Source organism: Microcaecilia unicolor, chromosome 1 (assembly GCF_901765095.1).
Source record: "Microcaecilia unicolor chromosome 1, aMicUni1.1, whole genome shotgun sequence".
NCBI lineage: Eukaryota > Metazoa > Chordata > Amphibia > Gymnophiona > Siphonopidae > Microcaecilia > Microcaecilia unicolor.
The window spans coordinates 642,761,462-642,784,610 of NC_044031.1; the positions used below are offsets into that span (position 1 = coordinate 642,761,462).

At 43.6% G+C, this 23,149-nt stretch overlaps 1 protein-coding gene across 1 annotated transcript; it reads right to left on the reverse strand.

Moving 5' to 3' along the window:
• Positions 1–19,508: 19,508 nt before the first annotated feature.
• On the reverse strand, positions 19,509–20,498 carry LOC115461219 (olfactory receptor 1038-like). Its single transcript, XM_030190902.1, has one exon. It carries the CDS (start codon positions 20,463–20,465, stop codon positions 19,509–19,511), a length of 957 nt encoding a protein of 318 aa, XP_030046762.1. The 5' UTR covers positions 20,466–20,498.
• Between the last annotated feature and the right edge of the window lie 2,651 nt (positions 20,499–23,149).

Genomic DNA, 23,149 nt, shown 5'->3' on the forward strand with positions numbered 1-23,149 from the left:
CCAAGTTTCTGAGCTCCTTCCTTCCCCCACCCCATCTATCTCAGTTCACCTGGTTTTTTTCTGCAGCCATTTTAAAAAAAGCACAAGTGTGTTTTCTGTGGAGAGCTGTGTTGCTGGTCTCTGGCTGGGAGAAACTCAGTTAAGACTTGTGCTGGCTATATTTGTGGCTTTTCCTACCCTACAACTGTGGTTTTTTTTTTGCACATCTCTACCTACTATCCTTGTCTGTCTGTGTCCCTGCAAATATATTTTCCTAAAAAGATTAAAAAAAAAAAGCCCTGTTTGATCTGATTGTATAATCTGACTGTTTCAAACTGTTTGTGTTTCAAACTGGTTTATTGATATCTGTGAATCTGAAAACTAGATTTCTGATTTCAAACTGCCAGCAAGTATTAGAAATCTTTCTTTTGCCAAGTTTCTGAGCTCCTTCCATCCCCCACCCCATCTATCTCAGTTCACCTGGTTTTTTTCTGCAGCCATTTTAAAAAAAGCACAAGTGTGTTTTCTGTGGAGAGCTGTGTTGCTGGTCTCTGGCTGGGAGAAACTCAGTTAAGACTTGTGCTGGCTATATTTGTGGCTTTTCCTACCCTACAACTGTGGTTTTTTTTTGCACATCTCTACCTACTATCCTTGTCTGTCTGTGTCCCTGCAAATATATTTTCCTAAAAAGATTAAAAAAAAAAAGCCCTGTTTGATCTGATTGTATAATCTGACTGTTTCAAACTGGTTTATTGATATCTGTGAATCTGAAAACTAGATTTCTGATTTCAAACTGCCAGCAAGTATTAGAAATCTTTCTTTTGTCAAGTTTCTGAGCTCCTTTCTTCCCCCACCCCAGCTATCTCAGTTCACCTTGTTTTTTCCTGCAGCCATTTAAAAAAAAGCACAAGTGTGTTTTCTGTGGAGAGCTGTGTTGGTGGTCTCCGGCTGGGAGAAACTCAGTTAAGACTTGTGCTGGCTATATTTGTGGCTTTTCCTACCCTACAACTGTGGGGTTTTTTTGCACATCTCTACCTACTATCCTTGTCTGTGACCCTGCAAATATATTTTCCTAAAAAGATTTAAAAAAAAAAAAAAAAAACCCCGTTTGATCTGATTGTATAATCTGACTGTTTCAAACTGGTTTATTGATATTTCTGAATCTGAAAACTAGATTTCTGAATTCAAACTGCCAGCAAGTATTTAAAATCTTTCTTTTGCCAAGTTTCTGAGCTCCTTCCTTCCCCCACCCCATCTATCTCAGTTCACCTGGTTTTTTTCTGCAGCCATTTTAAAAAAAGCACAAGTGTGTTTTCTGTGGAGAGCTGTGTTGCTGGTCTCTGGCTGGGAGAAACTCAGTTAAGACTTGTGCTGGCTATATTTGTGGCTTTTCCTACCCTACAACTGTGGTTTTTTTTTTGCACATCTCTACCTACTATCCTTGTCTGTCTGTGTCCCTGCAAATATATTTTCCTAAAAAGATTAAAAAAAAAAAAGCCCTGTTTGATCTGATTGTATAATCTGACTGTTTCAAACTGGTTTATTGATATCTGTGAATCTGAAAACTAGATTTCTGATTTCAAACTGCCAGCAAGTATTAGAAATCTTTCTTTTGCCAAGTTTCTGAGCTCCTTCCTTCCCCCACCCCATCTAGGGTTACCATACGTCCGGATTTCCCCGGACATGTCCTCTTTTTGAGGGCATGTCTGGGGCGTCCGGCGGATTTTGCCCGCGCCCACGTTTGTCCGGATTTCTGGACAAACGTGGGCGCGGGTGCGGGCAGGCGCGTGCGTGCGGTGGGCGCGCGATCGGCGCCGTGGGTCGTGACCTGGTCTCCCATCCCCTCCCCTTCCTTACCATGTTCCCTGGTGGTCTAGTGACGTCTTCGGGGCAGGAAAGAGCCCCCTCTTTCCTGCCCGGAGCGCTGCCTCCCCTGTCTATCATCCTTCTCGGTCTGGCTGGGGATTCAAAATGGCCGCCGAGATTTGAACTCTCGCGAGGCCGCTTCAACTCTCGGTGGCCATTTTGAATCCCCAGCCATACCGAGGAGGATGCAGCAGGCAAGGGCAGGCAGCGCTCCGGGCAGGAAAGAGGGGGCTCTTTCCTGCCCCGAAGAGAAGACGCTACTTGACCACCAGGGCTAGATAGTAAGTGAGGGGGGGAGGGGACTATGTGACGGGGGGGGCGTGGCGGAACCCGACCTGAAGGGGGCGTGGCATGAGGCGTGGTGGGGGCGGGGTAGGGGGCGTGACATGTGTCCTCTTTTTCAGAGGACACAAAATGGTAACCCTAACCCCATCTATCTCAGTTCACCTGGTTTTTTTCTGCAGCCATTTTAAAAAAAGCACAAGTGTGTTTTCTGTGGAGAGCTGTGTTGCTGGTCTCTGGCTGGGAGAAACTCAGTTAAGACTTGTGCTGGCTATATTTGTGGCTTTTCCTACTCTACAACTGTGGGTTTTTTTTGTACATCTCTACCTACTATCCTTGTCTGTCTGTGTCCCTGCAAATATATTTTTCTAAAAGATTTAAAAAAAAAAAAAAAAAAGCCCTGTTTGATCTGATTGTATAATCTGACTGATTCAAACTGTTTGTGTTTCAAACTGGTTTATTGATATCTGTGAATCTGAAAACTAGATTTCTGATTTCAAACTGCCAGCAAGTATTAGAAATCTTTCTTTTGCCAAGTTTCTGAGCTCCTTCCTTCCCCCACCCCATCTATCTCAGTTCATCTGGCTTTTTTTCTGCAGCCATTTAAAAAAAAAAAAAAGCACAAGTGTGTTTTCTGTGGAGAGCTGTGTTGCTGGTCTCTGGCTGGGAGAAACTCAGTTAAGACTTGTGCTGGCTATATTTGTGGCTTTTCCTACCCTAGAACTGTGGGGTTTTTTTGCACATCTCTACCTGCTATCTTTGTCTGTCTGTGACCCTGCAAATATATTTTCCTAAAAAGATTAAAAAAAAAAAAAGCCCTGTTTGATCTGTTTCAAACTGTTTGTGTTTCAAACTGGTTTATTGATATCTGTGAATCTGAAAACTAGATTTCTGATTTCAAACTTCCAGCAAGTATTAGAAATCTTTCTTTTGCCAAGTTTCTGAGCTCCTTCCTTCCGCCACCCCATCTATCTCAGTTCACCTGTTTTTTTTCTGCAGCCATTTAAAAAAAAAAAAAAAAAGCACAAGTGTGTTTTCTGTGGAGAGCTGTGTTGCTGGTCTCTGGCTGGGAGAAACTCAGATAAGACTTGTACTGGCTATATTTGTGGCTTTTCCTTCCCTAGACTGTGGGGTTTTTTTTTGCACATCTCTACCTACTATCCTTGTTTTCCCCTTGTCCCAATCAGCTTTGTAGAAAAGAGGCTTAATGCAGGCCTAAGAGGTTTTACAGCAAACACATCCACAAGTTTAGGTTTATACCCACCCACCCCAAGACTGACACTTCCTAAATCCCTATTCTAACTATAATACTTATCACAACTTAACTCCACTTGAATTACAACTGTCTGAAATTGCTGAGGAGTAAAGTTAATCTTGTACACTGTCAAGTCTCATCATAAGATATCTACTCATACCCATTCAACAAATCAAGATGACTTTTATTCTCTGTAATAATTGTGGAGCTTTAGTTTCAAGGCCAATCATCTGGAAACTTAAGGCTTGTCCTATCTGTAATCAGCTCGCTAGTTTAAAACGAGCTCAGTAAATTAAAGCAGGAATTGGATGCATTTAAAGCAACTTCTAAGACTGCACAAAATCAAACCAGATTCACACCACTGCCTCAAAGGATAAAACCACCTAAGAATAGATGGTTCACAGTAGGCTCAGGCAGACTTCGTCATGTGACACAGAGGCATACACCCTCACAAGTGTTACCCCTACAGAATTCCTTTGCTCCATTAGAGCTCTGTGAGGTTTCTAAAAATAGAACTGAGCCAGAAGAAACAGCAAAAGCAAAAGAAATTAAGGTGGAATAAAAAGATATGGAGGGACCCAAAGACAAAAAACACACCAAAATATCAAATGTTGAAACACATACCAGGAAATGTAAATGGAAAGTGATGACCACAAATGCTCGCAGTCTTGGCAACAAAGTTCATGACCTTCAAGCCCTGATGTTGGAGGCAGACTTAGACGTTGTTGCAATCACAGAGACATGGCTCAATGGTTCCCATGAATGGGATGCAAACATACCAGGCTATAATCTATTTAGGAAGGATAGAGAGGGTCTTAAAGGTGGAGGAGTAGCTCTATATGTGAGAAATGATATCACAGCAACCAAAATGACAGGTACCTGGGGTAAGGAAGAAGCAATATGGATCACCTTAAAAAGAGATGATAGAACCTCTGTCCACGTGGGTGTTGTCTACAGACCTCCAACACAATTGGAAGAATTAGATAAAGACCTGATCGCAGATATTCAAAAGTTGGGAAAGAAGAGAGAGGTGCTGTTGCTGGGAGATTTCAATCTGCCGGATGTAGATTGGAAGGTTCCATCTGCGGAATCGGAAAGAAGTAGAGAGATTGTGGATGCTTTCCAAAGTGCTCTGCTCAGACAAATGGTCATGGAATCCACGAGGGAGGGAGCGACGCTGGATCTGGTGTTCACAAATGCGGATAGCATGTCAAATGTTAGAGTGGGCGCCCACCTGGGCGGCAGTGACAATCAAATGGTTTGGTTTGATATGACGGCTGAAGAGGAGGGTGGCCACTCAAAACTCAAAGTCCTGGATTTCAAGCATGCTGACTTTAGTAAAATGGGGGAATACCTAAGGAAGGAGCTGATGGGCTGGGAGGACGTACGAGAAGTGGAAGGACACTGGTCCAGGCTGAAAGAAGCGTACGAGAAGTGGAAGGACACTGGTCCAGGCTGAAAGAAGCTATAAATAGGGCCACAAACCTTTATGTAAGGAAAGTAAATAAAAGCAAGAGAAAAAGGAAACTGCTATGGTTCTCCAAGCAAATGGCTGAGAAAATAAATGCTAAAGAGTTCGCATTCTAGAAATACAAAAAGACTCAAGACGAGGAACACGGGGAGGAATACCGGAGGAAACTGAAAGAAGCCAAGAGAGAGGTACGTCTGGCAAAATGGCTAGAAAGGTAAGGAGGGGTGACAAAAATTTCTTCAGGTATATTAGTGAAAGAAGAATGACTAAAAAGGGAATTGTGAGACTAAAAGATACTGCAAACCGCTATGTACATAATGATGAAGAAAAGGACTGTCAGATTATGATTGACAGGTGAAGACGCGATGACGACGCCAACATGACACGCCGCATCAGCAGCCCCCAGTTCCGCTAAATAGATACTTTTGTTCTGTTTTTACTGAAGAAAATCCGGGAGAAGGACCACGATGGACTCGCAAAAGTTTATTTGAGAATGGAGTGGATATAGCACCGTTCACAGAAGAGAGTGTGTATCAACAACTAGAAAAACTAAAGGTGGACAAAGCCATGGGACCGGATGAGATCCACCCCAGGATATTGAGGGAGCTCAAAGAGGTTCTGGCGGGTCCTCTTAAAGATTTGTTTAATAAATCCTTAGAAATGGGAGAGGTTCCGAGGGATTGGAGAACGGCGGAGGTGGTCCCTCTTCACAAAAGTGGTGATAGGGAAGAAGCTGGAAACTACAGGCCGGTAAGCCTCACTTCGATTATTGGAAAAGTAATGGAAGTGATGCTGAAGGAAAGGATAGTGGATTTCCTGGAAGAAATGAGTTGCAAGATCCGAGACAACATGGTTTTACCAAAGGGAAATCGTGCCAAACGAATCTCATTGAATTTTTTGATTGGGTGACCGGAGAATTGAACCGTGGACGTGCTATAGACGTAATCTACTTAGATTTCAGCAAGGCTTTTGACACGGTTCCCCACAGGAGGCTCTTAAATAAACTGGATGGGCTGAAGATAGGACCCAAAGTGGTGAACTGGATTAGGAACTGGTTGACGGACAGGCGCCAGAGGGTGTTGGTGAATGGAGTTCGCTCGGAGGAGGGAAAGGTGAGTAGTGGAGTGCCTCAGGGATCGGTGCTGGGGCCGATTCTGTTCAATATATTTGTGAGTGACATTGCCGAAGGGTTAGAAGGTAAAGTTTGCCTATTTGCGGATGATACTAAGATTTGTAACACAGTGGACACCCCGGAGGGAGTGGAAAACATGAAAAAGGATCTGAAAAAGCTAGAAGAATGGTCTAAGGTTTGGCAATTAAAATTCAATGCAAAGAAATGCAAAGTGATGCACTTAGGGAGTAGAAATCCAAGAGAGGCGTATGTGTTAGGCGTGAGAGTCTGCTAGGTACAGATGGGGAGAGGGATCGTGGGGTGATAGTATCTGAGGATCTGAAGGTGATGAAACAGTGTGACAAGGCGGTGGCCGTAGCTAGAAGGTTACTAGGCTGTATAGAGAGAGGTGTGACCAGCAGAAGCAAAGAGGTGTTAATGCCCCTGTACAAGTCGTTGGTGAGGCCCAACCTGGAGTATTGTGTTCAGTTTTGGAGGCCGTATCTTGCTAAGGATGTAAAAAGAAGCGGTGCAAAGAAAAGCTACGAGGATGGTATGGGATTTGCGTTACAAGACGTATGAGGAGAGACTTGCGGACCTGAACATGTATACCCTGGAGGAAAGGAGGAACAGGGGTGATATGATACAGACGTTCAAATATTTGAAAGGTATTAATCCACAAACGAACCTTTTCCGGAGATGGGAAGGCGGTAGAACGAGAGGGCATGAAATGAGATTGAAGGGGGGCAGACTCAAGAAAAATGTCAGGAAGTATTTTTTCACGGAGAGGGTGGTGGATGCTTGGAATGCCCTCCCGCGGGAGGTGGTGGAGATGAAAACGGTAACGGAATTCAAACATGCGTGGGATAAACATAAAGGAATCCTGTGCAGAAGGAAGGGATCCTCAGGAGCATAGGCGGTCGGTGGCCCAACTGTTTGGGGAGGCTAAAGGGGGTGGGGTTAGGGGCGGGGCTGGGGTGAGGTTAGGGGCGGGGTGGGGTGCGTTCCGGAGGGGGGAGGATGCGCAGTGCTGCACCCGGGGGGGGGGGGTGTGCAGCGGCGACCCGCCCCGGGTGTCAGCTGCCCTCGCTATGGCACTAGATCACAGTCTGTCATCACAAACAATATAGGAAAAACCAAAAGCATTAGGGGCTTATAGCCCATTTAGTTATGTTTAAACAAAAGAGATGTGCATGGAACAAAATATTTATTTTTTTTTATTTTGACTTGTTTTAAAACCTTCAGGCTTCAGAGTCAGTCAGCATTTCTGCCTAATAGTTGAGGTCACACAGTCTGTCTTCATCATCACAAACAATATAGGGAAAAAATTCAAAAGCATTAGGGGCTTGCTTGGCTTATATAGCCCAAGCATTTAGTTATGTTTAAACAAAGATCTAACTTACAAAAATAACAAAATATTTATTTATTTTTTTACTTCTTTTGTTTTAAAACCTGCTTCAGAGTCAGTTAGCAGCACCTTACCTCTGTCTCCTGAAATCCAAGGTACGGTCGTCGTCAGTGCAAATTTCTAGAAGGAAGTGGGAGGGATTGGGAACATCAGACTCTGTCTCCTTTTTCTTGCCTTCCTTGCGCGTTCCTGCCTATGCGGATCAGTACACACACCACGGGACGGGAGCGAGTGCCCGAAGAAGGCTGACTGGCTGCTGTGGCATGACTCGTGAGCTGAGGGCGAGAGCCCAGCCGAGGCGGGCGAGGGGCGAAGAAAGAAGAAGCAAGCAAGCAGTAAGCACAGGCACACAGGACGGTGAGAACCCGACCGGGCGGGCGGAACTCAACTGCCTGGGGCTGGGGGGCCGGGCTGAATGTGGGATGGCCTGGCTTGTCCATGTTGGCTCGGCGTCGTGGTCGTGCGCGTCAGTCCGAAAAAGTCTTCTTGAAATCTTGATCCTCCTGCGGCTGGGCCGAGCGGCGAGCTCCGTGGGCGGAACTGGGGGCTGCTGATGCGGCGTGTCATGTTGGCGTCGTCATCGCGTCTTCACCTGTCAATCATAATCTGACAGTCCTCTGGCTGGGGAGGCTTAGCCTCCCCAAGCCTCTTATACCGGGCACCTATGCTCAGGAGCTTAGCCTAGAATGGGAGGCAGGGCTAGTGCTGGGCAGACATACATGGTCTGTGCTGGGGCTGGTGGTTGGGACGTGGGACTAGTGCTGGGCAGACTTATACGGTCTGTGCCGGGGCTGGTGGTTGGGTGGTGGGGATGGTGCTGGGCGGACTTGTGCGGTCTGTGCCGGAGCCGGTGGTGGGAGGCGGGGATGGTGCTGGGCGGACTTGTATGGTCTGTGCCGGAGCTGGTGGTGGGAGGCGGGGATGGTGCTGGGCGGACTTGTATGGTCTGTGCCGGAGCTGGTGGTGGGAGGCGGGGATAGTGCTGGGCAGACTTATAGGGTCTGTGCCAGAGCTGGTGGTTGGGAGGCAGGGTTGGTGGTTGGGAGGCGGGGATGGGGCTGGCCAGACTTGTGCGGTCTGTGCACTGGAGAGGACAGTACAGATAAAAAAGTAGCACATATGAGTTTATCTTCTTGGGCGGACTGGATGGACCGTGCGGGTCTTTTTCTGCCGTCATCTACTATGTTACTATCTAAAAGGCATGTCCTTTAATAAGAGGTAGGACTGGTTTCCACTGAGGTCTTTTTTTCTCCACCATCTTTCAATAAAGTCCATATTCACCCTGGAATACTCGTGGTTCATGATTGTAGAATCTCTTTGAATATTGTGGTAATTAAAATCACCCATTATTATTATGTTCCCCAGTTTGTTAGCCTCCCTAATTTCTGATAACATTTCTGCATCTGTCTGTTCATCCTGTATGGCAGTACACTCCTACCAGTATCCTTTAACCCTTCACACACAGAATTTCTATTCATATAGATTCCAAGTTATATTTTGTGTCCTACAGAAATTTGGAATGTGAGGACAGTGCTGGGCAGATGGTCTTTGTCGCAAAAACGACAAGATGGATTCGGATTGGCTAGAGTGGGCTTTCAGAGCAACTCCAGTAGTTGGAACATAAGGACAGAGATGGGTGGACTTCTGTGGTCTATGTCCCAAAAACACCAAAGAAAGACCATGATCAAGTATATAATATCACGTTTCATTGTTGATTTAATCTTGAATTGATAATGAATGTGACCGTTGGGCAGACTGGATGGACCACTCAGGTCTTTATCTGCTGTCACTTAGTATGTTACTATGATTCAAAACCCTCATCCTTAAAATATAATGCTACCTTCCCACCAATTCAATTCACCCTATCACCCAATCACTGTGATCCGTGAGGATCGCCTGGTCACTCGCCTGCCTGATGAGAAGGCGGTGGACCTCACGCGTCACCTAGATAGGATTTTAGATAGTGCTAGGGAGCTGGTGGTCTTCGTATATGTATGTACCAATGACATAAGAAAATATGGTAAGGAGGTTATAGAAGTCAATTTTAGGCTCCTAGGTAGAAAGCTGGAATCCAGATCCTCCAGAGTAGCATTTTCAGAAATGCTTCCCATGCACAGGACCCAAAGGCAGGTAGAACTCTGATGTCTCAATGCATGGTTGAGATGATGGTGCAGGGATGAGGGATTTAGATTTTTTTTTAGGAACTAGACAACATTCTGGGCTAAGAGGAGCCTGTTCTGAAAGGATGGGCTCCATCTTAACTGGGATGGAACCAGGCTACTGGCATTAACTTTTAAAAAGGAGATAGAGCAGCTTTTAAACTAGAAGTTGGAAAGGCTGACTCACTTAAAAGTGCATGGATTGGAACAAGGTATCTTTAAAAGATTTCACCAAAACAGGAAAGGTTGGGCATCTTTTAAACTAGAAGTTGGAAAGGCTGACAGTCACTCAAATGTGCATGGATTGGAACAAGGTATCTTTAAAAGATTTCACCAAAACAGGAAAGGTTGGGCATCCCAATAGTGAGGTTACAATTGAAACCATAGTAGATCACATGACTTCAAATAAAGAACAGACAGATTTTCAAGATTGAAAATTAACACTGTCAACTGCCGAGCTAGTTGTGAATAGGAATAACAAACATTGTTTGAAATGTTTATATGCAAATGCCAGAAGTCTAAGAAATAAGATGGGAGATTTAGAATATATAGCACTAAATGAACAGGTAGATATAATAGGCATCTCTGAGATGTGGTGGAAGGAAGGTAACCAGTGGGAAATTGTCATACCAGGAAACAAATTATATCACAGTGATAGGGTACATCAAATTTGTGGAGGGGTAGCATTATATGTCAAGGAGGGCCTTGAATCAAATAGACTAAAAATTCTGCAGGATAGAAATTTAGAAATTCCATGTGTAAAGGAGAAAAGGATATTTATAAATGATCTAGAGATGGGAATGAACTAGTAAGGTAACTACATTTGCTGATGACAGAAAGTTATTCAAAATTGAAAAATTGCAATAGGACCTTACAAGACTAGGAGACCGGGCAGCCAAATGTTTCTACCCGGTTAAGGTGGATCCCATATTTCTAGAATAGGCTCCCCCTTCCTCACAATGTTGCCTGGTTCCTCACAAATCTAAAACCATCTTCCTTACCCCATCACCTTATCCACATATTGAGACTCCAGAGCTCTGCCTGTCTTTTGGATTCTGTGTGTGGAACAGGGAGAATTTTTGAAAATACTTCATTCTGGATTTGAGCTTTCTGCCTAAGATACTAAATTTGACTTCCAGAACCTCACACCCACATTTTCCTATGTCATTGGCACCAGCATTTACCAAGACAGCTGGCTCCAGCCTAGCACTGTCTAAAATCTTATTTAGGTGATGCATGAGGTCTGACACCTTCACACAGCAGGGAATTGATCAAGGGAACCCTCACTTCCACCAGCCACCCAGATATCTACATGCCAAATGATCTAATCTCCAACTACAATGGCTGTCCTAACCCTTCGCTTGTGGGCAGAAGCCCCTGGAAATATATCCTCATTCAAGAAGATATTGCATTCCCTGAAAGGCAGATCTTGGCTAAAGAATCACTTCCAGCCTCTCCATATTGATGCACTCCCTTCAGTAGATCTTTCTTCTCCATGGCAGCACAGAGGGTGCCATGAGGTGGGACTTCTCTACTATATCCTTGAAGGTCTCCTCTTTAAATCTCTCTGTCTGTCTCAACTCCTTCAAGTCTTCTAGATTCCAGAGATTGTACCCATTCCCTGAGTGCTAGGAGCTCTTTCCACTGAGTTCTCACCAACTGAGAGATAATCAAACATTTAACACTCAGTACAAAATACTGGATGGCCTCAGTCTAGCTGCTGGAGCTCTTCCTGCATCTTATTATTGGAGATTTATTAATGAAGTTGCTAATAGAGTGGGAATATGTAAACTAAAGTCCCTTAAGGTTGTTAGTTATAGGCTAGACTATGCTTATATTTAGTTTTTATTATTATTTTTTTATGTTATTAGTAGGTTACCCTCTAAGGATCTAACGTGAACTGTATTTCTAAGAACTAATTACTGGCTGATAGAGTTGCCCAAATTAAACTTCTAGTCTCCTAATTGGTTCAATGGCCCATAAATGAGAAATCAGGCCATGGGTAGGTGGGAATTAGGATGGGAGGGTGAGAATTAAAATCTAAACTGATGCTTCCTGTGCCTATTAGCAATGTTTTATACTGATACTATAGTAACTGTAAATTAACCTCCTTAAATTCTGGCCTATGGAACTGTGACAGAGACTTTATATGCTAAGAAAAACTATTCCTTAACCTCCTTTGCTAAGTGAGCAGAGTAGTTTAAAATAAAGTCCATGAGTTTACCTATTTAATTCTAAGTCAAACTTTCCCCAAGGTTAAAAACAATTTCCCAGCAAATTCTTATTAGTGAAGAGCTCTCCTTTTCTGGAAGTCTTCTCACAGCACCTCTCATGCATTAGCTTCTTGCCTGTTTCTGGAATAAAACCAGACACTCACATCCTGATTCAGTGTTCCATAAATGGACACAGCTTTATTAGATGAATGGCATGGTCCCTCAAACTCTAGTTTTCTAACCTTAATCCTTTTTTAGACCCACACATCTTCCTGATAGTACGTTTTAAGGCAGGCAGATGTTTTTTGAATATTGAGTACAGAGGACTACTAACCAAGGTCCAGAGTAGGCATTCTAGTGCTGACTGCCTTCCTGACTGCTGCCTGTTTCTGCAGTTCTGCTGGAAGGTTGTGGTATGGCTGCCTTTATTCTGTTATCAAGCTTTGAAAATTAACTGCATCACCAGCATAAATGAACACTCTTTGTACTGTCCAAACTCTTCCATTGATCATAATCTTACACAATACTTGCTGCTGGTTGTTCTGTACAGAAAAAAAAATATATATATATACATACATAAGACCTTCTGGCTTCTGCCCCCTCCGAACCCTGCAGGCCTTAAGCATAATTTTGTAGTATTGCCACATCAAGGGAGAGAGGTATTAAAGGAAACAGTTTGCAGAGGGTTGATATGTAAGAAATGCTGGATACCAAGGGGGAGTGGAATTTTCTGTGTGCAGCCCGCCAATTAAAAGTTTTTGCATTAATGCAGCCCTCCATTTGGAAAGGCTGCCCGTCCCTGCTCTACGATGTGTATTCTTGTTTATTTCAATTTCCCAGTTAATTCTGTCTCCAGGCAGAATCATGTTATGCTTGATATATTATCTGCACTAGGCTTTATACAAACTGTTGAAATAACAGTACACGTGGCATGTAGCACTAATACTGTTCTACAGTGGTTTACCTCATTTTTATAGGATTGTTCCTTTAGAGGGGCATAATTGAACGGGGCCGACCATCTCTAAGGACATCCTCGGGAAGGGGCGGGGAAACCTGTATTATCGAAACAAGATGGGCATCCATCTTTCATTTCATGGCAAAGACTGAGCTCCTTGTCTTTCCACCCAAACCCTCTTCTCCTCTTCCCCCACTTTCTGTCTCTGTTGACAATGCCCTCATCCTCCCCGTCGCTTCAGCCCGCAATCTCGGAGTCATCTTCGACTCCTCCCTCTCCTTCTCTGCCCATATCCAGCAGACAGCTAAGACCTGTCGCTTCTTCCTCTATAATATTAGCAAAATTCGCCCATTCCTCTCTGAACAGAGCACCCGAACCCTCGTCCACTCGCTCGTCACCTCTCGTCTTGACTATTGCAACCTTCTTCTCACTGGCCTCTCGCTTAACCATCTATCCCCTCTTCAATCTGTCCAAAATTCTGCCGCACGTCTTATCTACCGCGTGAACCGATACTCTCATATTACCCCTCTCCTCAAGTCACTTCACTGGCTCCCGATCCGCTACCGTATACAGTTCAAGCTTCTCCTTTTAACCTTCAAATGCACTCAATCTGCAGCCCCCCATTACCTCTCTACCCTCCTCTCCCCGTATGTTCCCACCCGTAACCTCCGCTCTCAGGACAAATCACTCCTATCTGTACCCTTCTCCACCACCGCTAACTTCAGACTCCGCCCATTCTGCCTCACATCACCATATGCCTGGAACAGCCTTCCCGAGCCCATACGTCATGCGCCCTCCCTGCCCATCTTCAAGTCCTTACTCAAAGCCCATCTCTTCTCCCTTGCTTTTGGTGCATAACCACCTTCCTACACTGACTACATAGTTTGTAACCTTTAGATTGTAAGCTCTTTTGAGCAGGGACGGTCCTTCCCCATGTTAAACTTGTACAGCGCTGCGTAACCCTGGCAGCGCTATAGAAATGCTAAGTAGTAGTAGTAGTATTTCGATAATATGGTTGGGGACGCCCAAATCCCAACATTTAGGTTGACCTTAGAGATGGTCGTCCTTATGTCGTCCTTAGAGATGGTCGTCCCCGGTTTTCGACGATAATGGAAACCGAGGATGCCCATCTCAGAAACTACCAAATCTAAGCCATTTGTTCATGAGAGGAGCCAGCATTCGTAGTGCACTGGTCCCCCTGACATGCCAGGACACCAACCGAGCACCCTAGGGGGCACTGCAGTGGACTTCAGAAATTGCTCCCAGGTGCATAGCTCCCTTACCATGCATGCTGAGCTCCCCAACCCCCCCAAAACCCACTCCCCACAACTGTACACCACTACCATAGCCCTAAGGGGTGAAGGGGGGCACCTACATGTGGGTACAGTGAGTTTCTGGTGGGTTTTGAAGGGCTCAGATTTACCACCACAAGTGTAACAGGTAGGGGGGGATGGGCCTGGGTCCGCCTGGCTGAAGCGCACTGCACCCACTAAAACTGCTCCAGGGACCTGCATACTACTCTCAGGGAGTTAGGAATGACATTTGAGGCTGGCATAGAGGTAAAAAAAAATTAAGTTTTTTTTTGGGTGTGGAAGGGGGTTGGTGACCACTGGGGGAGTAAGCAGAGGTCATCCCCGATTCCCTTCAGTGGTCATCTGGTCAGTTCGGGCACCTTTTTGAGGCATGGTCGTGAAAAAAAATGGACCAAGTAAAGTCGGCCAAGTGCTCGTCAGGGATGCCCTTCTTTTTTCCATTATCGGCCGAGGATGCCCATCTGTTAAGCACGCCCCAGTCCCGCCTTCGCTATGCCTCCAACAGGCCCCTGGGAACTTTGGTCATCCCCGCGACGGAAAACAGTTGAGGACGCCCAAAATTGGCTTTCGATTATGCCGATTTGGGCGACCCTGACTACTACTACTACTACTACTCAACATTTCTAAAGCGCTACTAGGGTTACGCAGTGCTGTACAATTTAACATAAAAGGACAGGCCCTGCTCAAAGAGCTTACAATCTAAAGGAGAAGGACGTCCATCTCTCGATTTGTGTCGAAAGATGGGCGTCGTCCTCTTTCGAAAATAAGCCTGTTTGCGTCCTTGGCACTGATAGTCAGATTCATGTTCTTTAATATGCAGTGTCTCACAAGGGTCAATAGTGTCCCTAATCCTTTTTAATATTTACTTAAGCTCTTTAGCTAATTTGATTCACTCATCAGGGTTAAGTGCATATTTTGATGCTGGTAATATCCTTATCCTTCATTATGTCCCAATCTCTGCAGTACTACTATTACTACTATTTGACATTTCTAAAGCGCTACTAGGGTTATACAGCGCTGTACAATATAACATAGGACAGTCCCTGCTCGAAGAGCTTACCTTTCACCTCTTTAAGCCTTTTTGGATAAACTTTCCATCTGGGTTAAAGATCAACATTTGGTTCTAAACCCACAGAAGACAACAGTTTGCTGGCTAACGGGCCATGCATCTACTCCCTCTGTGTTCCCTGTGTTGCTTGACAGTCCCATTCATCCAGCAGAGTAATTCAAGAATTTGGAAGTTATGTTGGACTCCAAAATAAAAATTTCAAAATAAATTTCAACAGTTTTACAGTGAGGCTTCTATGTGCTCCAGAGAATTAAATCTGTAAGGAGAGTTACAGATTGTAATGCTCTATATACTTTGCTTCATGCCTGTTGATTGGACAAGTTCCTCAAGGAAAAGTCCATAGTCTGTTATTGAGATAAACATGGGGAAACCACTATTTGTCCCAAGATTGGTAGCATGGAATGTTGCTACTAATTGGGTATCTATATAGAAAAAAAAGGAGTTCTGCCTATAGTGACATTCAATACCTCGAACAGTAGTGTTATTCCAAAAAATGGGGGAAAAGGAGCATGGAAACATCAGATGTTTATCAGTAGCTAGGCTATTGGATCTCCTATAGCACAATGCTATTTCAAATCCTTGAGCCTACTGCACATCATCAATCATTTGTATCCATAGCTCCAAAACCCCTTAGTGTTTCTAATGTTAATTTATTTGTCTTTTATTCTCATTATATTGGCAACATAATCACCAACTCTACAATAAATACTATCAGTGTAAACTGAAGTGCATCAAACAGGTATCACAACAAAAAAAAAAGCAACTACTTAGTTCTGTTTACCAGGCTCAGCGCTGACTGAACAGACTTGTGCAACCAACGCTCACATAAATTCCTGTGTTTTGGTCATCTGACCTGCTTCCAAGGGCTATTGAACAATCGCTTATCTAGAAAAACACAAAATACTAGTAAATAACTGAATTTCTCAACAACAAAACTCTTCATAAAACCCACTTACTGCAAGTACTTGAACTGCAGCAAAGGCCGTGCACAGTAAAAGGACACGTAAAACGTGATGATTAAAGTCAGACAAAATACACTATCAGAGGCATCACCTCCTTCCTGGACAAAATAAAGAAGAAAAATATTTTTTGAAACATTGGTTTCATTGTATTCTGGCAAAATAACTCTCATTGTGAAGGCATATATCCAATTCAGGTGTCACTTGTCTGATTCAAAGCCTTGTGCATGACAGTATCTAAAAAATGTATCCACTCTTTTACACAAGGTAGCATCCAGATCCTCTCCCCGTGGTGATGGTACAACCTGCTCTATGGCCACAAACCACAGGTCTTCAAACAAATGCCCCAAGAACAGACAATGTTCCACTAAAGGGACTGCAATGTCCTTACATTACAAGTGGCTCTTGTGCTCTAAAAGCCTAGCCTTCAAGGTACGCAATGTTTTGCCTACATATACTAATGAGCATGTGCACCAAATAGTATAAATGACTTGAACAGAGTTGCAAATTTGTAAAGCTCCTCAAGTGTATTCGTCGACCATTCAATGTCAGAACAGACCCTGAAAATGAATTAGAACAAACACTGCAACAAGTGCAGGGGAAATGCCCAACAGGCTGATTAGACATAGCCATTGTCTGATCAGGTGGTAAGTAAGAGGGCATTAGGATATCACAAATCATTGTCCTCTTAAACGCAAAAAAGTGGTGGACTTTGCAGATTTGAATGTAAGCTCAAAATATGCCAATGTTTCAAAAGCACCACTGAACGAACAGTGCTCCTGACATATGTTACTCGATCTGTAGTGTCCCCAGTCAATGGTAAAAGCAGATGTTTCCAGGCAGCCAATGTGCCCACTTATATGCCTTCTTAACATTGCTGCTCCTTTAGTGGAACACTGTTTGTTGCTAGGTCATTTGTTTGAAGACCTGTGGTTTGTGGTTTGATATGTTATCTGCACAAGGCTTTATAGAAACTGTTGAGACAGCAACACAGTGGCATGTGACACTAGTACTGTTCTAAAGAGGTTTATCTCATTTTTACAGGATCGTTTCTTTACCATCTTTGGCACTGATAGTCAAATTCATGTTTTTGTAACATGCAGCATCCTGTAAGGGTCAATACTTCCCCTGATCTTATTTAATATTTACTAAAGCCCTTTTAGCTAATTTACATAAGAACATAAGAGTAGACATACTGGGTGTGATGAAACAGGTCTGTAAAGTGTATTGGATATTTTCCTGCCTTGATTATGTCCTGAAGTGTATTTCCCCTATTTGGCCAGCAGGTGGTGTTTCTTTGCTGTAAAGCTGTTACAGGGAACTGATGTTCTTTTTCTTTAATACAAGCAGGAAGCAGTAAATCTTGTTGACTGGGCTCTGATTTGCCCAGGACCTCATTTCCATTAGAGTACTCAGTGAGAGTGAGAGAGTGAGAGTGAGAGAGAGAGAGTGAGAGAGAGATAAGCAAATGTTTAGTGTTATTGTTTGCTAATTTCACTATTTTGTTCCACTGTTCAATTTTTAAATACAATAAACAATCTTTAGTTTATTGCCTCCCTGTCCAGCATTGTGCCTTCTCTTCCCTCCCCATTCAGAATTTCTCCTTAATCCTACCTCCCTCTTTTCTGCTGCCACTGCCATTTCTCCAGCCTATGGCATAAATCAAAGAAACATAAATTATAAATACTGAGAACCTTTGGGAAAACATGGTGCCTCTTTGATTGCTGCTCCAGTCCAGAGATATATCAGTGAGCACAGCAATAGTGGTTATAGCAGAATGGAAGGGGTTCAGCCTAGACCCTGTGATGTGCTGATACCCCTCCTTTTACTGCTTCCTCAGAATAAGCCTGGCACAACAAGTCATAGCAGTCACAGTGATTGTGAATTGCATCAGATTTTAGAGCCTTCAAATGTTGATGACTCCCCACTGTGCATATCATGCTTACTAGGTTGTGCTGGCCCTATTTCCTCTCCTGATAGGAGGTAAACACACAAACACTAAAAAAAAACTATATGCCTTGGTTAAAAACCTTATGAGAAATTAGTAGAAGCAGAAATCTGATATGTTCAGTGCCTTTGTCATGGTAGAACATGATATATTAGTGAGAATACATGACAACATGGGAATATGTGGCAGAGTCCTTCAATGGGTCAAAGGTTACCTCAAGTATATCAAGTGGAATTCACGGGTCTCATCTCCCCATCATAGACTCCTGTATGTTGTGTGCCAAAAGGTTCTCCATTATCTCCTATCCTCTTTAACATCATCATGGCCCCACATGGGAGGAAACTATAAGAAAATGGCTTCATCATCTTTATTTATGCAGATGACATGACCATTTACATACCTTTCAATAATGATTTAAGAGAAATTTAAATATTGTTAAAGCAGGACTAGATCTGATGGAATCGTGGGCATCTACCTTCAAACTGAAAGCACATAAGGAAAAACACAAATTCTTAGTCCTTACTGATCCATTCCATTCATACCTTGCTAAAAATTCGTTATAGATCAATGCAACTTCCTACTAGAACAGAACATGAACATTCTAGGTATTACAATCGATCAAAACCTTTCATTTGATCTGCAAGTATCTCTAGTGATAAAGACAGTCTTTAAAACTTTATGGAGGTTGAAAAGAATTAGACCCCTTTTCTCAAAAGAAATTTTCAGAAACTTAGCTCACACCCTAATACTATCACAATTTGATTATTATAATGCAATGTATGCAGGATGCAAGGACAGGGTCATAAAGAATCTACAAACAGCCCAAAACAAAGCCAGAGTTGCCATCAAATTATGTGTCTTTGCATTCAAAATTATCTGTGGTATGGCCCCTGACAATATCCTCCCTTTGATTGACCTCCCTACATGTATTTCCATCCCTGGATCTAGAGAATTCCTAATTCTCCATCATCCTCATTGTAAAAAGATTGTTTACAAAACAATCCTCTCTGCTGACTTCCCCTATCAATTTATTAATTGTTTGAATTTTCTTCCAAGGTCTGTTAGATCTGTGCATGATTACAGTTGACTTTGGAAATTATTAAAAACTTTTCAAAAAGTTACTGCAGCAAGGTAATAGAAGACATGAATAACCAATGCTGTTGAAAATGCTGTTTCAAACTTTATCCTGTATAACTGCTTATAATTTTGATGTCTGTTACACAAAACAACCTTGTAAAATAATTCATAAACTATTTTTGTAAAGTTTCATATGGCAGTATATAGAAGATTTACTCAAGATTTTTCCTTTATCAGATTTATATACTAAATTGTCTGAACTGTAAGCCACATTGAACCTGAGCAGCCTAAATAAATAAACAACAATCTCCAAGTGATCACACTTCAAATATATTACTGCACTTTAAGTCAAGTTATCTTATGTCAAATACAACATGAGGTATTCTGTTCAAAGGTACACAACTGTATCTGCTAGCTAGTATTTACACTTCTTTTTTATATAATCATGAGAAGAAATTCTTTGTATGACAAAAACATTTTTTCTCCAGGACTTTTCTTAATGCTTGTTTAACATCTTTGTTCCTGAGGCTGTAGATCATGGGATTAACCATTGGAATTACCATTGTATATATTACAGAAACCACACGATTTGTATTTGGAGAGAAATAGGAACTTGGGATTACATATATGAAGATTAGAGTCCCAAAAAATAAAATCACTGTGATAAAATGAGATGCACAAGTAGAGAAAGCTTTGCGTCTGCCCTCTGAAGATTGGATTCTTAATATAGCAGAAATAATTAAAATGTAAGACAGGACTATTGCTGTAACTGCTAAAAACCCAACCATACCAGCAAGAATAGAAAACACCACCTTATTAGCAAAGGTAACAGAGCAAGAGAGTTTTAAAAGTGGATCGACATCACAATAGAAATGATTAATCTCATTGAATCCACAGAAAGTTACAGAGAATATATTAACAGTTTGCATCAAGGAATATACTGTGCTAACCATGTACACAACAATCACAAACTGGATACAAACTCTCCTAGTCATCACAACAGGATAATGCAAGGGGTTGCATATTGCCACATAACGATCATATGCCATCGTTGCCAACAAGAGGCACTCTGCAGCTGCCAGGGTTATAAACATAAAGAGTTGTGTAGCACATTCAAGCAGGGAGATGGTGTTTTCCTCCACTTGGAAGTCAACTAATGCCTTTGGGGTGATTGTTGAGGAGTAACAGATATCTACAAATGATAAGTTAGTGAGAAAATAGTACATGGGTGTTTGAAGTTGAGGATCAGTTTTAACTATTGTAATTATGCTAATATTTCCCAGTAGAGTGAGAATATACATGACCAAAAACACAATGAATAGTAAACTCTGCAGTCTGGAGAGGTCAGAAAATCCTAATAGGATGAACTCAGTAACAGATGTTTGGTTGTTGCCTTTCATTTTCCCCAGGAAAGACAGCTGGACATGTGCTGTAGGAATAAGAAAGAGAAAATCAGAAAGTAATCCTATGAATATTAAACAAATTCATGTGTGAGTTGCATGCAGCATAAATATCCTTTTTAGAAAAATAAATGTATAAAATATCAATGAGTTCACTGTCATAGCAACCATTTTCCCCTCCAATTTGACATGGGGGGGGGGGTAAGAAAGGCAAACACTACTGGGAGATTAAGGGGCGACTCCCTCAACCCCTCCAGTACAGTGCTGCTTAATAGCAGCTGCTTACCCCATCCTAAATGTGCTTGGGAGCAGGTTTAACTCCTGACATTGATCTATTAGGGCATTAATATCTAGTCCCCTTCTGAAATGAGGATTATGGAGGGAATTCTATAACAATAATGTCATGTGTGCAGGGACCATAGGAAAAATGGCATCCAGCTGAAAGAATCAAATGTTTCTGAATCTGACATCCTCCTTTAACCAGGTTTATACTAGAAAAGCCAGAAAGGTTGTTTCTTATCCTTGGCCACAGGAGGAGTTTCTGTCTTCCATATAGGATATCCTAGCAGAGTCTGATCACCTCCTATAACATGGGGTCATCCTTTCCTAGGGAGGTAAGCGCAAGCAGAGTAAGGTTCCTGATTGCATATATAAGCTGTGACTCCCAGTATAAGAAATCACTGTTTGCATGCTAATTTTGTAGCAGTGTCAATGGGTGGTGAAGTGAATAACTCAAGATGATAGGTTGGCAGTTGTGGGATTTGAACCAGCCACCCCTAAATATTAAGTCTATTATTCTCATGTCTAGGTTTATAAGCTCATCTACCACCTGAAGCACCCCCGGACCTGCTGCTGCAGGGCTGTGCCCAACAGCTCCTAGGAGAAGGCGGAGGAGGGTGAGATGAACAAAAAGCAGAAGAGGAGAGAGGAGAAGAGGAAAGAGCGGATGAAGGAGAAAGAGAGATGGAAAATGAAGGAGAAGAGGAGCAGCCACACACAGCAGCAGCAGCCCCCTAGCACACCATGCTCCCACCTCTCCTGCGCACCCCAGCCTCCCTATGCCAACCCAGGAGGACCAACTTCAGGAGGGGAATGCAATCTCAGAGGGAGAGGACAATGATCTCTTGCAGCTTTCTCCATCTCCCTCAACACAGAGAGCTGAGGCTCTGGTGGATTCCATGGCAAGTGCAGGTGCAGGTATAGCCTCACCTTGGCCTGCACTTCTAAGTAGAACTGAAGCTGTGTTGGAGAAGATGGGGTTAATGTGCAAGCCTATTGACTGATGACAAGGTCCTAGAACTTCTATGGCCAGGATTGAGCATGCTCAAGGGTGCATATTATCTGCTCTTGAGTATACTGGGATCCTAGGACATAACCCCTCCCAGGTTCCTTAGTCTGCCTCAGCTGCTGTAGCTCTTAGGAAGCCTTCCTCACTCCCCTCTGCCCATAGTGATCCTTCCCCCTTCTGTCACCCTTTTTGTTAATTGTAAATACCTTAACATGTTTTTATATCCACCCCTTCCTTAACCCCTCTGTAAATATGTCACCTTGCTTTTATGTTTTCATTTTAAAGATTGTTTTAATGTATGTTCTAAAATACTTTTTTTTGTTTTTATAAAAGTTTGATTTGGACATGGGTGTCTTGTTTTCTTGTCATTGCCCATGGTTGCCCTATCTGATACAAAGATTCTGAGGCTAATACAGTAGTTTCCTGTCCACTTCGAAGAGCAGAAAGGAGAGAGGGAGGGATACAAAGTGCTGCCACTATGGCCTGTTTGATGCATGTATCACATGCAAGTTTTACAAGTATTCTCACATTAGCATCACATGCTGGATCCAGGGTTGGTGTGAACCCCTACCATGTCCACATTTTCCCTGGAAAGAACTGCTCCAATGCAGGGGCGTAGCCACGGGTGGGCCTGGATGGGCCTAGGCCCACCCAGTTTGGGTTCAGGCCCACCCAGCAGCGGAGCGGAGGGAGCAGGCAGCGCTGATCCTGCATCTGCCTCCTTCTCTCTGACGGCAGCGCTTCCCAGACGCTGCCTACCACCGCCACGATCTACCTCCTCCCTCTGTCTCACTCTCAACAGCAGCGGTAGCGTCGCGATTCAAACACGCTGCCTCCTGCTTCTAACCCAGAAGCGTCTCCTCTGCAGAGGAGACGCTTCTGGGTTAGAAGCAGGAGGTAGCGTGTTTGAATCGTTACCGCTGCTGTTGAGAGTGAGACAGAGGGAGGAGGTAGATCGTGGCAGCGGTAGGCAGAGTCTGGGAAGCGCTGCCATCAGAGAGAGGGCGGGCAGGTGGAATGGGAGGGAAGGATGCTTGGGGGTGAAGGAGAATCGCTGGACACATGGATGGGAGGGGAGGGGAGAGAGGACAGTCACGGGATGGATGGATGGAGGTGGGGGGCAAGGGAGAGAGGAGAATTTCTGGGGATGGATGGATGGAGGTGGGGGTCAGGGGAGAGAGGAGAATTGCTGGGGATGGATGGATGGATGGAGGTGGGGGGCAGGGGAGAGAGGAGAATTGCTGGGGATGGATGATTGGAGGGGAGAAGAGAGTTGCTGGACATGGGTGGATGGAGCAGGGGCGTATCTGAGGTTCGGCGGTAGGGGGGGCAGGGGCTAGAGTGAGGGGGCACATTATAGCCCCCCCCCACCGTCAACCTCCCCCCCGCCGTCAAC